Source organism: Felis catus, chromosome D3 (assembly GCF_018350175.1).
Source record: "Felis catus isolate Fca126 chromosome D3, F.catus_Fca126_mat1.0, whole genome shotgun sequence".
Classification (NCBI taxonomy): domain Eukaryota; kingdom Metazoa; phylum Chordata; class Mammalia; order Carnivora; family Felidae; genus Felis; species Felis catus.
Genome location: NC_058379.1, coordinates 3,088,662 through 3,103,768, shown reverse-complemented (window position 1 = coordinate 3,103,768; position 15,107 = coordinate 3,088,662). Strand labels below are relative to the sequence as shown.

Below are 15,107 nucleotides of genomic sequence, written 5' to 3'. Positions count from 1 at the left end.
AATCGTTTCTGCTCTGGCCTTCTTTGTGAGTAACCTCCTAAAATACAACCGTGCCAGTTGGGGACCGATGGGTGTTGAAGGTCTTCTGCTGCGCTGAAAGTGTAACTTTCAGAAGTTAAACGTACGCATCTTTTGCAAACACAGAATGGGCACGCATGAAAACTGCATCCAACACTAAGATCCTAAAGCCCACTTAAATACCATTCCATTCGAGGAACTGGGTGTTAAATAGGTGATGTAACGCAGAACATCAGGATTAGTTGGCTATTCATGTCCAGTGGGCAGCGAACAAAGCTTTGGGGCTCTCTTTTCTACTGGTGCGTTAGGCAGGGCTCTCCAGAGAGACAAGACCCAGGGGACGTGGAGGGACACCTTTAAGACGAGATTTATCATGGCGAGTGGCTTGTGTGAGCGCGGAGGCCCCGAGGTCTCATGGTCCGCCGTCGGCAGGCTGGAAACACCGGAACAGCCAGTGCTGCATTTCAGTCTGAGTCTGGAGGTCTGAGAATCGGAGGGGCGGCTGGCGTAAGTGGCTGGTTGAGCCTGAAAGCCCAAGAACTAGGCACTGGGATGTCCGGGCACAGGGAAGGAAGAGGGCCGTCTCAGCTCAACAGAGAGAGTGAATTTGCTCTTCCTCCGCCTTCTTGTTCTGTCTGGGCTTCCGGCAGATCGGGTAGGACCCGCTTGCATCAGACTGGAATGCTGATTGATCCCACCCAGAAACTCCCTCACAGACACACCCAGAAATAAAGCTTACCAGCTGTCCGGGCACTGACAGGGCACAAACCTTCACCGCTGCACAGAAATGATGTACTTCTCTCTCCTTGGCCCAAAGCCGCATAGTATTTAGTGTAGCTTCACAGAGTACGAGCTCTTAATTGGTAAATAGTGAAGGTGAACAACGGTACCCTCTCTGAGAAATTAACCGATCATTCCACGCGGGACCTTCAGACGCTGCTTCCCAGGGTCATTGAAAGCACGTGCACACAGTCCTCTTTTGGGTGTAGCTACAGTTTGGGATATTTCTTGTTAACACTCACGAGGCCAGCTTGACGTCAGCGAGAGCACAGAGACCACCAAGTGAAGGCAGAACAGATCATTTCGTCGCAGCCGCCCAATGCGCGCCTTTTTCCAAACGTGAATTAACTGACATGGCACCGGTGACACATTTCGGGAGCTTGTGTGTCACTTGAGGGCCCCAATTATCCACGGGAGTGCAGCTTTAGTCGGAAAAAACGCACCAAGCTTCTGAAAGTTTCGGAAGTGTCATGGCCAACGGTGACGACCTGCTTCTGAACACAGCGTCCAAAGTCACTTCCTGTTCTCGGGCTCTCCCCCCTGCCTCCCGCACCCACCGCAGGGAGCTGGGTCCTGTCTGGATGCTCATGTCCTATCTGGGCGCATTCTACCATGTACTCTTTGTAGGGACTCCTGGTGGCTCAGTTAAGTGTCCAACTCTTGATTTCGGCTCAGGTCCTGATCTCACGGTTCGCAAGATCGGGCCCCACGTCGGGCTCTGCCCTGATGGTGCAGAGCCTGCTTGGGATTCTCTCTCTCTCTCTCTCTCTCTCTCTCTCTCTCTCTCATAATAAATAAATAAACATTAAAAAAAACCCCAGTATACTCTATAAAATTGAAGCTGCTACATGCACGTGTTAAAACCTCCCTTCAGTGTAGCGCGAACGTCACGGAATGATACAGCACAAAAAGCAAACCTTTCTCCCAATTCTTATTCCACCTGTCGAATTTCTTATCCCCCGAGGCAACTACTTACCATTTTCTTGTGTGCTTTCCGGGAACTGTGTTAGAAGTCCTGTACTAGTTCTCTGTTAGTACCTAACAAACTACCCCCAAAGGCGAGCAGCATGCAGCAATACACGTATTATCTGAATCGCTTCTGTGGGTCTGCAATCCGGACTCAGCTGTGCCGGGGGATTCTGTCTCAGGGCTCTGGCAAGGCTGCAGTCGAGACCACATGCCAAGGCCGGGGCCGTGTCATCTGGAGGCCTGACCAGTCCCGCGTGAGCCATTTCATTTGCAAGGTGGCGCCGTCGCACGGCTGTTGACAAGAGCCCTCAGTCCCTCGCCACGCGGGCCTCTGCCGAGGTTTCTGGGGTGTCCTCAAGACGGTCAGCTTCTCCAAGAGAGGGCACATGGGAAGCTGGTTTGTCTGTTATGAGCCAGTCTTCGAAGCCATACGGCGTGAGGTCTATAGCCTCTGCTGGTTACACGGGTCTTCAAGGTGGGCAGGGGCCCCGCCAAGGGCGACCGCCAGGCGCTGGCCATCTTGGAGGCTGGCCGCCACGTAAGCCCGTGCCCGTATTTGTATGATCTCCTCCACAAAAACATGAATGGGAGCATGCTACAAATACTGAGCATCTTGCTTTTCACCATCTAGCAGTGCCTCTGGGAGGTTTTTCCACAGCAGCACAGGTATGACGCACCTTGTGTCAGTACTTGCATAGCATCCCATGCACGGGAGAACCGTCATCTAACCAGGCTTCAATCAGCGGGCACGCAAGTTGTCACTTGTTTTCTCCTACCGTCATTGCAGCAAATATCTCTACACGGACGTCTCAGCTTCTAACCCTATGAGAATACACCTGTGCTTCCGCATTTTTGCCACCCTGCCTGGAACCGTCAGCATGAATTGTTTTCTGCCAACAGAGAAGATGTTCCCGAGAGCATTTCTCCCGGACGGCTCTTTTCTGCTGAACAAGTTTATGACGGTGGATTCTGTTGCAAGTGTCCCGGGACACAGAGTCCGTGGTTGATCTCAAAATAGGAAAAGGAACAGTGTGACTTGCGTTGTGGAGGCCAAGTTAAAGTTCACGGCTCTTCAAGCTCCTTGGGAACCTTTACGAGGTTGTCACTGACTGTTGTAGGTGCTGTGCACTCACAAGGCTTCAGGCCCTGAGGCTGGTGATTCTGTTGGCCTTCAGCTGTATTATTGTCTATAAAATTATGTCTGTTTTTCAAATGTCCTGCACACACACACGTGGAGCGTGTTTTGTGTCCACGAGTGGGTGACTCAGCATCTGCACGACACATCTCAGAGACCTTTCCAGATCAGTAGGGCTACTTCTGCCTCACTCTTTTTCCTGGCTGTGTGGTATACCTCTGGAAGGATGCGTCGTGTTTATTAAAAGTCTCTCCTGGGGCGCCTGGGTGGCGCAGTCGGTGAAGCATCCGACTTCAGCCAGGTCACGATCTCGCGGTCCGTGAGTTCAAGCCCCGCGTGGCTCAGAGCCTGGAGCCTGTTTCCGATTCTGTGTCTCCCTCTCTCTCTGCCCCTCCCCCGTTCATGCTGTGTCTCTCTCTGTCCCAAAAATAAATAAACGTTGAAAAAAAAAATTAAAAAAAAAAAAAGTCTCTCCAGGTCTCGCTCTCACAAGTAACGCCACAGCAGCCCTGACCACATTTTTCACTTCACTCTGTGGGGACACTGGTGGTGTGAATTCTCTGAATAAACCAGCGGCCAGAGGACTGTGTATTCTTCGCTTGGATGGACACCAACAAGTCGCCCTCTAGAAAGGCTACGCCCGTCCGTGCCTAACCAGCAGATGGGAGGACCGATTTGCCCTCACGCTGGTCACGGCCCCGGGTTTTTCCCTGCAAACTTCAGTTTTTCTCAATTTTACCGTGCTTGGCCTTTCTTTCAGATAAATGGAGGAAATGCACAATGTTGCCCAAGGCTGTGCTTCACTCTCACGATTGGTAGGAGGAAGGAAACCCTCCCGAAGCCTGTTGCACAAGGGAAAGGGATCTTACTGCTGGCGGTCCCAAATGTGGAGAAGTGAAACAGCGCCCCCCTTGGTAGATTCAGTTAGACTTTCATGTGTTTATGCCCAGCTGCCGTGTTTATGGTAGCTACACGCCATTTATTCATTCATTCCCGAGGGTCATCTCTTTGAAAGTCAGCCCCTCCTCTGAGCAGCAAACCACAGAAAGCATTAGAACCGCTGTCGGCAAGTCGAGATGGCACCACGCACCTGGTGACTTTCACTTGCCGTGTCTGGGGGTTTCCTTGCACGGGACCGCGTGGCCACCCTGTGCTGTCTCTGTGCCCTGGGCCACGGACGCCGCCCCGTGCTGGTAGCTGGCTGCGTAGGATTCCATTCTGTGCTATGTTTCTGAAACAGTCTTCGTTAGATTAAACTATCTTTTAAAATATATAGCATTCAGGGGCCCCAGGGTGGCTCAGTCGGTTAAGTGACCGACTTCACTCAGTTCGTGAGTTCGAGCCCCACGTCGGGCTCTGTGCCGACAGCTCAGAGCCTGGAGCCTGCTTCCGATTCTGTGTCTCCCTCTCTCTCTGTCCCTCCCCTGCTCACAATGTCTCTCTCTCTCTCTCTCTCTCTCTCTCTCTCTCTCTCTCTCTCCCCCCAAAATAAATAAAACATAAAAAAATTTTTGAATAAAAAAATAAAATATATGGCAATTATTGCTTTTTTTAAAATTACATATAAGCAGGATTTGGAAACTTCATAAAAACACAAAGAAGGAAATACAGCACTTCAAGTTTCACTACTCAGACATAACCACTGTTCTATGTGTTTGTTTTTATTTATTTTGTATTTTTTTTCAAAGTTAAGTTTATAAAACAAGAGACACTCTTGCAATATAAACTTGCAACTTCTTTAAAAAAAAAAACACCATGAATTGTTGCCTGTGCCAAGAACTGTGGTAGTTGCTATAAATGTCTGGTAATGTCCAGTCTCCCTCTCTCTGCAATTTGTGTATTTTAAAAACCGCGATCAATGTTTATAGCAGCGCTTTCGACAATAGCCAAGTCATGGAAAGAGCCGAAATGTCCATTGACTGATGAATGGATAAAGAAGATGTGGTTTATACACAATGGAATACTACTCGGCAATGAAAAAGAATGCAATCTTGCCATTTGCAACAACGTGGATGGAACTAGAGGGTATTATGCGAAGCGAAATTAGTCAGAGAAAGATATCATATGACTTCACTCATCCGTGGAATTTGAGAAACTCAACAGATGAACATACGGGAAAGGAAGGAAAAATAAGGTGAAAACAGAGAGGGAGACAAACCCTAAGAGACAAATACAGAGAACAAACTGAGGGTTTATGGAGGGGAGGTGGGGGGGATGGGCTAGATGGGGGATGGGCATTAGGAGGGCACTTTTGGGATGGGCACTGGGTGTTGTAGGTAACAGATGAATCAGTGGGTTCTGCTCCTGAAGCCAAGACTAAATCGTATGTTAACGAACTTGAATTTAAATAAAATAAACAAATAAATAATAAAAGCTGATCCTATGACAGTTCCACAGTCTGGTTTACCTACCAACACAACAGGGACATTTCCCCGTCACTGAATGGTCTTCGACGGCATGATTATGAGCGGCCATGTCTTACTTCCGTTTTTCCCCTCAACTGTGAACGATGTTGTGATGAGCCGGTCTCTGCAGGAACCTTGGGGACCCGTCTCTAGGATTTTCTCAGAGTGGCACAGCAGCCTCCCAGGCATGTGCATTTTTACAGCTGCCGCCGATGCATACTGCCCAACAGTCTCTCGTCACTCATCACTTGTGTATGTCTGGGCGCAGTAAATATATCTAAATAAAACCTTCACGGCATGGACAAATGGAAGTTCACTTTTCGCTTTAAAACCAGTATTTGCTGAGCGGATAATTAGGTAATCGCGGTTGCTAAGACCAATAGTCAAGGGACGAGAAAAAGCACATTAACAGTATGAATATTTGCTGCAGCTATATTCCGGGTGCAATGCAGTTATTAAAAAAAAACATGAATTTCAATGCTTTATTTAAGCGACAGACCGATGACCAGATTAGCTTTCAAAGTAACACATTGTATTCGTTCTTCCCTCCTGGACACGTCTGTCAAAGACTTTTGACGTGTATACCCACCAGTCGTTCAAGTATATGGGAACAGAACTTCACAGCTACCCTTGTCTAAAATATAATAGAAGCCTGCTCTTGTGCAGGGCGCCCCCTGGGGTCTCCTTCATATGCCCTAAATGGCGCACCAAGCAAGTTTCCCAGGCGACCTGACGTTGGCAGGAAGCTGCATGGGAAGCGTTTTGATGGCGCCCTTTCTCCGTTTCTCGTTGAGAATCTGCTCAGGCTTGAACCTGGTGAGGAAGCAGGTGGTGCTGCGTGGCTGATAAAGGAGCCGGGTTCAGGAACCTGTGGTGTTTCTTCCCAGCAGACTATTGGGAATGAGACATTTCTAGCAGAGCCACTGATCTGTGAAATATGACCAGCCACTTGGGTGGCTCTGAGTAAATGCACTTGGAAATAGTTTGTATCCCAGTTCTCAGGCTCAGCTCATCTCCACAAGTGCTGTTGGAAGATTGAACTTTTAGCAGGTATCGTATTAGGAGCAAGGGGTACAAAACTAATAAGCCACAATTCCTGTTCTCCAGGATTTTCCAACCTACAAATCAATCCCAAAGCCTTACGGTACATGGCCTGGCATCCAAGTGGGGTGGATGACTTCTGAGGAACTTGGAGAAGACTTCAGCGAGAAGGGCATGGCTGAGGGAGGTTTTGAAGGGTCAGTAGGAGTTTGCAGACATTTATACACATCATGCTATAGCAGAGGACTTCTAGAATTTTGGGTGCGTTGCTTTGTTTTCTTAACCGTAGAACAAGTGTTGAGAAAAAGATAGAAAAGTAAATGAAATATCCCACATTCCATTCTCCCAGGTGCTGACTTAATTCAGACAGCTTCCGGATTTATGTATTTCGAAACTTCTTCGGCGTAAAGCACACTGATACTGTATCACACGGAGTCCATGCTGTACCCGTACGGCTTATGCAGGGAGCCATTTAATCTCCCGAGTACGTCAGCCAATTGTGACCTCCATTTCACAGACGAGATGGCTGAGGTTCAGAAAAACTCAGTGACTCACTCAGTTACGCGTTTTCCAAGTGGAGAACCTGGATTCTGAGCCAGGGTGGTCTGGTGTTAAAGCCTGATGTTTTTCCTACTAAATCAGGTTTGATATATGTGAGCGCTTGCCAGTTGGCTTAATTAACTAGCGGGGCTGATCATTTTCATTCCGGAACGTTCTCATAACTTTCGAGCAGCTTCTGTGATTACTCGGTGTGGTATTTTTCAGGTGTCCACTGTTCTGTCTTTGGAGATTTCAAGGAACGAGACTTCCTCTGCAATTTTCTTTCCCCTCCCAAAGTGGCGGTTTTTGTCAGGGGGATGCCATCCATATTCGCCCCCTGTCGGCACTGTCACAATTCGCCACAAGCCCGGGGGCACAATACAACACACATATGTGGTTCTCCAGCTCGCCAGGTCACAGAGCTGAAAGGGAACTCATGGGGCTAAAAGCAAGATGTTGGTGGGGGCTGTGTTTCTCTCTGGAGGCTTTGGTGGCAAATCTGTTTCCTTATTTTCCACCTTCTGGAGGGACACGCACTCCCATCCCGAGAGCCGGTGAGGGCCAGTCTGGTCCTCCTCACGTGGCGGCCCTGGGAGCTCATTGGCCCGCCTCTTCCACCTGTAAGGCCCCCGTGATTACACTGGCCTGCCTCGGTAATCCAGGATAATCTCTTGCATTTTAGGGTTAGCTGACTGGCCCCCTCGATTCTAAATAGCTTAACCTGCCTCTCCCCTGAAACATTCTTAGGATCCAGGAATTAGGAATGGACATCTTTGGGGCCCATTATTCTTCCCACCTCATACCTCCCTCCCGTCCCCAAAGATCAGTGTCCGTCCCACATGCTAAACCCATTCCCCCTGTCTCGGCATCCCCAGAAGTCTACACCCATGACACGCGGTGACTTATCTCTACCGGGAGTGGTTTTCTACAACTATCTGTGGTTTTGGAAAAGGGCATACCTGTCCATGGTAAACAGCACTGACAACATAAAATGTTAGAGTGAAAAGTAAGTTTCCGTCCCATCCCAGATCTGTGGCCTTGTGGGTCCCTTGTCCAGAGGCAATGAAACCAGTATTTTATGTATTCTTTCACAGAATTTATACATATATACAAATGTGTATTTATATATGTATATGTATATGTGTATGTATATATGTATATACATATACATATATATATATATATATATATATATATGCCAGTCTGCACTTGATTTTTCTCATGTAACAGTAGATTGTTTTGAGTCTTTTTGTGTCAGTGTAAACACACACACACAAAACATATGCGTCTCTTGTTTCTTTTTCTTTTTAATTTTTTTAATGTTTATTTACTTTTGAGAGAGAAACAGAGAGTGGGGGAGGGGCAGAGAGAGAGGGAGACACGGAATCCAAAACAGGCTCCAGGCTGCGAGCTGTCAGCACAGAGCCCGACGCGGGGCTCGAACTCACGGACCGTGAGATCATGACCTGAGCCGAAGTCGGACACCGAACCGACTGAGCCACCCAGGCGCCCCTCTTTTTTTCTTTTTTTCTTCTTCTTCTTTTTCTTTTTTGCTAAAGGCTGGTCTTCACTGCTGTATCTGAGTTGTTTCCCATCTTTGCTTTCCCCAGCCACCTCGTGGTGCCCGTGGGTGCGATTCTTGGGCTGAGTATCTAGAGGCTGAATCCTTAGCCGTCAGATTACAGGGAAAGGGCCACCTTGCCAGAGAGGAGAAAAGACGGAATGTGCTAATTTGCACTGACAGAAAGAACTCTCAGGCGAATAAGAGGGAAGGTGAGTCCCCCGTGACCGACACACTGAATCTCCGACGGGATGGCTGGTTTGAGAAATCCCAGTAGGAACACTCCGGTTCGAGCTGGTCTGTTTGGTGGCTTGCTGGCCAGTGTCTCCTGCAATTTTTGGCCGGCTCTGCAAGTCCCTCTGGGGAGTCGCTTCTGCTAAGCACGTCATGTGGCTCGATCTGTGCACACCCGATGCCTCACACGTCTGAGCTCATCCAACGTCCCCTGACTCAGCCTGTCACCAGCCCAGAGTGCTTCACTCCGAACAGACTTGCTCCCTGGCAGATTCCCTCTTCCTTTACATGTGCAGGGTCTCGGATGGCTCGGGTTCCTACAACAGCCCTGCATCATGCTCCCTGGAGCCATGGTGGCCCCGGGGCGCCCTACGTCTCCCCTGGGCCCTCGCTAGCACGGCACCTGCTACTCTGATCCCCAGCCTGGCTGCACGTGGACTGCTCCTTCTCCGTCACAGACGCCGGATGAGCCCGTCTCCAGTGAGCTCGGCTCTGATGGATGGGGGCGACAGCACTGGTTTTCACCTGTTAAAATTTAACGCTAATTGATTTAAAATAGTCCTGGCACCCGTGGTCTGACATGACCAATCCCCGTGTCATGTTTATCATAGGGATACCTATTCTGTTCCTCAGGCGACCTGGATAAAATGAAACAAACAACAAAGCATGGTCCCCGGGTTTCCATTGCTTGGGGGTGGGCTGGCGAGGGCTGTTGGCAAGCCACGCTCTGCCTCACTAACCGTCATAATTTTGCAGGTCACGGGATTCCCTTTGGAATCATCTTCGGTGGAACCGATTTAAATGAAGATGTTAACCATGGAGAGAAGAAGGAAGTGATGGGGAAAGTCCTGGAAGAAGCCAGGTAATGCCTATGAGAACTTCACGGCCGGGGGGAGGGGGGGGAGGGGGAGTTAACCCTTTGGGGCCTGGTGCATCGTAACCCAGACTCAGGAGGCAGTAGTTTGGGAAGTTTCCATCTTCACATAATAAAGCCAGTGTCTGCGTTTCATTTCTTTCTTTTCTTTCTTTCACTCGACACGTTTGAATTCTGCCAGGAAGAGTCACTGTAAACAAGTCATGGCATGAGGATACACTACGGTTAATATTGGGCCAAGCTTCGTAGAACAGTCTGGAAGGCAGGGCCCTACTGTCCTGTAGCACAACACACACAGGTCCCAGATCTCGGGCGCATGAAGCGGGTGTCTGGAGTGTCCTGAGCAGGGCTCTGAGCCGCGTGGGTTTCTGAGCTATGTGAAGCCGTCCAGGACAGGGGTCACCGGCGGGATTGCTCAGCGGGGTGCCCTTTGACGAACACCTTCCTGTGTCCCCCTCCCCCGGCCCCTGGCATCCACTGTCCTGCTCTCTGCTTGTCTGCATCTGACTCCTTTAGACTCTCGTGTCAGTGGGACCATGCAGTGTGTGTCCTTCGTGCCTGGCTTGCTTCGCAGAGCACAATGGCCTTCACCCGTGTTGTTACAAGATGGCAGGATTTCCTTTTTTCAAGGCTGAATAATAGGTCACTGTATGTGCTCTCTACATTTTTTTTTTTTTTTTTTTGGTGAAACATATACTACTTAAAATTTTTCAGTTTATTTGTTTATTTTGAGGGAGAGAGAGGCAGGGAGGGCAGACAGAGAGGAGAGAGAGAGGATCCCAAGCAGGCTCTGCACTGTCAGCACAGAGTCCGACGTGAGGCTCAAACTCATGAACCGTGAGATCATGACCTGAGCCAAACCAAGAGTCAGAGGCCCAACCGACTGAGACACCCAGGTGCCCCTATAGTTTCTTTGTCCACTTGTCTGTCGACGGACATTTAGTTTGCTCCCATGCCCCCAATAAATGGCCAACCACAAAATGTCTGGTCCGTCTCTACCCCTCTCCCAGCTGGGAAGTCGCGGTCAGGGAATCCAGAACTCTTTGAAGCTTTATGTCACCGGAGCATTCCCGATCCTTTAAAGACAGCGCTCCAGGGTCCACGGTGCAGCCTAAGGCAGCCCCCTCCCCTTTTTATAAGGTGGGAGTCAGTCTTGCCCCTGAAAGCTGGGGTTACAGCAGTGTATTCGTCCATTTCAGACCCACTTCCTCCTGACAACGTCCTGGACATGAATGTGGGGACACAACCAAGTCCAAATAGACAGTTTACTGTGTGCATGTGTGTGTGTGCACCTGTGTGTGTGAGGGAAAGGGAGAGAGGGGGAGAGAAAGAAGGAGGGAAACGGGGAGAGAGAGGGAGGGAAAGGGAGAGAGGGAGAGAGAGGGAGAGTGAGAGAGAGGAGGGTTACAGTAAACAAAGGTATACAGAGTTTGGGTTTATCTTGAAAGGTGATCTATCATTATAGGTTTTCTTGATGTTGTTCTTACGCCCTAAAAATCTATTACCCTTTGATTCATGCAGTTTGCTATGCACGGTCTTACAGAAGGAAAATAATTCTGCTTGGTAGAAACATTATTGAATGAATTCATCTTGTGGTATTATCATTAGCATTATTCATTGTGTTGTTATTAAAACACATTGATTTTCATCTGGGAGGGGTATTGATTGAAGCCCGTGCGTGGGAAGTCGGATGAATCCTAGATTCCCCGTCGGACAGCACACGGCGTACTTCTCTGTAAAATATTGAACTTGTGTAGCTTTATAATGAGTTTTGTTTTTAATCAAATACTTTTAAAGTAGTTATATTTTTCTTATAAAGTCTACTTTTGAACTTTTCCAATGTTTGGAACCTTTTTCCTCTCTGGTATAATATTGAAATTACTTCAGCACCAGCTATTTGGGTCGTATCATAATGTGGTAAGTATCTGGGACTTGTAAATACTAAATTAAGTAAGGGGTTTGAGGCCTGTGGAAATTGTTTTGTGAAGGACTGTGCAGGCTCACCTTAGAGAAACCTAACGTTGCCAAGCAAATGAGCAAAAGAGCTTATGTGAGATACACTGCCTCAGAGGTAGTTTCGCCGCTAGGAAATACGTAGCACGTGACGGGTTAAAGCCCATGGGATGGTGGGTCAGAGGGTTCAGCATCAATAATTTCAGAGGGTCTTTGAGCTACAGTGTTACTAAAGATGTTTTCCACGAGCAAAATCACAGGTCAACGCGAGTATGTTTTGAAATGGCGATATTCGTCCGAAAGTGGGAAAGCGGTAGTTTTCTCGTTTTCGTAAGAAATGCATTATTTTAGGGTCACCTGGTGGCTCAGTCGGTTGAGCATCCGACTCTTGATTTTGGCTCAGGTCATGATCCCAGGGTCACGGGATCAAGCCCCACGTCAGGCTCCAATGCTGAGTATAGAGCCTGTTTGGGACTCTCTCTCTCTCTCTCTCTCTCTCTCTCTCTCTCTCTCTCTCTCTCTCTCTCTCTCCCCTCTCGCTCTGCCCCCTCTGTCTGCCCCCCTCAAAATAAATAAATGAATAAAATAAATAAATATGTATTTATTAATGTTATTTTAAATTTATTTTCTTAGGATCGTGGGGTCAGAAGCTCTCTTAGTGGTTATCTGCTGGGTGGGTGGGTGCGAACCCAGGGCAGGGGTCTGTGTGGTGGGTGAGGGGCCCCGAGAAGGAAAGGGTCACCTGCCTCTCCAGAAGAAGCAGAAATGATGGAGCTCAGTCGGTGGTCCTGCTGGCTCCAGAGACGTTTACACGTGCCCTCTTTCTTTCTTTCTTTTTTCATGGTTATTTTAGACAGAGAAAGACAGAGCATGAGCAGGGGAGGGGCAGAGAGAGAGGGAGACACAGAATCCGAAGCAGGCTCCAGGCTCCCACCTGTCAGCACAGAGCCCGACGCGGGGCTCAAACCCATGAGCTGTGAGACCATGACCTGAGCTGAAGTCAGATGTTTAACTGGCTGAGCCACCCGGGCACCCCAGCACGTGTCCTCTGTCTGATGCAAACCTTCCCAAGGCTGTCGTTGCCCCCTTGACGCCTTGACCCCCTTGACGCCTTGACCCCCTTGACGCCTAGGTCCTGAGCGAATGGGGCGCCCCGGCAGAAGGGGTCACGGGGCGGGGTGGGTGGGGACAGTCCCTGGGCGAGGGTGCCCGACCCCCCTCTTCTGCGCTTGGGCCCCCGCACCTGGCTCTTCCTGTTGGGATGGATGGCAGGACTCACCTCCGTTGGCTGGTTGGTTTGTTCAGTCCGCGGGTGTTTTTGCCGGTGTGCGGGTGCCGGGCACGAGTGCAGGGCTGGGGGCGTCGAGCGTGGAGCAATACTCTCACGTGGGGGGGGGGGCGGTCCTGCTTGCCAAATGAGGTCCTGCTTGCGCAAATTCACTTTGCGCAAAGCACCCGGAGGATGCTTTCAACATGCCCCACCAGTCCTGAGCCATTTCTCCCTCCCGGCAGGGGGCCCCCCTGAGATGCCCCTGGCTCATCCCGTGTGTACCCAGCCCTAGTTCTGGAAACACCATTGCTCAGTGAATGTAGACGTGAACATTCCGTGACCACGTGCCTTCAGTAAACTTTGAGGACGTTAGCACCGTCCTCCTGTGCTGCAGTCAGGGCTAGATGGCCTGTCCTTGCATCTTTTGCTCGTCTCCCGCTTCTGGCTTTCCGGCTTTTTCCCGGCTTCCCTGACCTTGCATGGCAGGAACAACAACAACAACAAATTGAAATTCTGAGCTTCATTTGTTTATTCCTTGCACATCCAACTTGTTTCGATGTGCGTGGAGATTAAACCTGATGGCCTCTGACCACACGTGATAGAGATTGATAGCACCTGAAACTCAGCGCCTTGCTGTCTCTGACAAGTGGTCCCAAAGAGCTGTTCCATGGTCATGCTAATTGAATTCTGCCCTAATTGTTTTCCTCATTTTTGTTCACTTTTACTAGATTTGCCGTCGCCTTCACAGAGTCAATGAAGGAAATGGCACAAACACAGTGGGTATGTATTTATTTTGTGATGTTATTTGGGCCGTGCTGGTGAGGTTGGGGGGGGCGGGCGCTGAAGGCACTTTGATTCGAACTGACGATGTTCCCATGGACAATGCTTACTGTGGCCACAATAGTGTATTATGTTTCCCGTATATCGGTGTTTTTTATTTGTGTAGATGCTCTTTTGTTTGTTTGTTTATTTATTTTTGAGAGAGACAGAGATAGAATGTGAGTGGGTTAGGGGCAGAGAGAGAGGGAGACACAGAATCTGAAGCGGGCTCCAGGCTCCGAGCTGTCAGCACAGAGCCCGACGCAGGACTTGAACTCACGAGCTCTGAGATCATGACCTGAACCGAAGTCGGACGCTCAACCCACTGAGCCACCCAGACGCCCCTGTGTAGATACTCTTAAGACGTCACTGATTTTTTTTTTTTTTACATTTCTGTTTTCCTTTTGTGCGCTCAGATTGGGTGATTTACAGGCTGTGCTGCAAATGTTGCAGCCAACTCAGGTGCACGCAGAGCAACAGTCTTTTAGGCGGTAGATGTAATTTCCAGGGTTGGACCATTTATCCAAAGAGCTTTAAAGCGTAGAGGACTTTTTGTAGCTCTGCAAGTTAATTCCCTTATTGACTTCTTTATTCACGATGGCTGGGGGGGGGGGGGGGAGGACCTGGTGGCAGTCTGAGTTCTCAGCGGGGAGTCACAGGAAGGCCTGGCAGAGCAGGCTGGAAATGGAAGCAGCCAACCCAGAGGCCACTTTGCCTCCGGAGCCACAAGCACAAGGCTCTGCTCTCGGGGCGGGGGGGGGGGGGGGGGGGGGGGGGGGGACCTGCAGGGAGCCTCGGTCACCAGCTCACCCGCTGTGCCCAGCACTTAAGCCCTTAGCATTTGTCTGCATTATTCCTGTTGGGAGTATTTTACAGGCTAGGCACTTTCTTTATGGGATTTCTGTAAGATTTGGCGTTCGTATGCTGCCGCGTCGGGACAAGGGCAGATGCAGTCTTTCCTGGGACCGGTCCCTCACCAAAAGCTCTGGATTCTGTGGGCACGTGGGTGCGCTCACCCCCACGGCCGGGGCGCGCACACCTTCTTTCTTCACATCAAACGCTTCCCAGGCAGGAACTGGAGGTGGCCTTTTTCGGCGCAATTTAATACTTTGAGCATCTCAGAAGGAAGATCGACGAGCTTCCTGGCCCTGAGTTCCATGTTGCACCAGTTTGCCCATCTGCGTCCTCGTGGTGTGCCGGTCCTCTGAAGGGATGCTCGTCCCCCTGGGGGATCCCGGGACTCTTTCAGGGTCTCCACAAAGTGGAGCCTATTTGCGTAAGAACAGGAAGCCGCTGTGTACCCTTCTCACCATTGCGAAATCAGTGTTGAGAAACACCGCTGACCGCTTTAGTCCCGGTGAAGGCCACCAGTGGGAGCCAGTAAGAGTTGATTTTTCACACCACCCACTTGTAGTTTAAAAAAGAAATCCCTTTAAGATTTCCTTGCTGAGCCAATAATATTGTTTAATTTTATCAACTCTCAACCTTCGAATGTAAGTTTTTTTAAC

The 15,107-nt window shown here is 49.6% G+C and overlaps 1 protein-coding gene across 9 annotated transcripts in view; it reads left to right on the top strand.

Annotated features, from left to right (window-relative positions):
• Positions 1 to 15,107, top strand: part of GLT1D1 (glycosyltransferase 1 domain containing 1) — a 94,210-nt gene that overhangs the window by 23,948 nt on the left and 55,155 nt on the right. For 6 of the 9 annotated variants that reach the window (XM_045041658.1, XM_045041653.1, XM_045041654.1 and 3 more), the window contains 3 exons: positions 8,499 to 8,661; positions 9,440 to 9,545; positions 13,509 to 13,560. In XM_045041658.1, coding sequence (XP_044897593.1) covers positions 8,499 to 8,661; positions 9,440 to 9,545; positions 13,509 to 13,560 — 321 coding nt within the window. The remainder of the gene's footprint in view (positions 1 to 8,498; positions 8,662 to 9,439; positions 9,546 to 13,508; positions 13,561 to 15,107) is intronic. The other 3 variants (XM_006938365.4, XM_023241275.2, XM_045041656.1) reach the window with 1 other exon arrangement.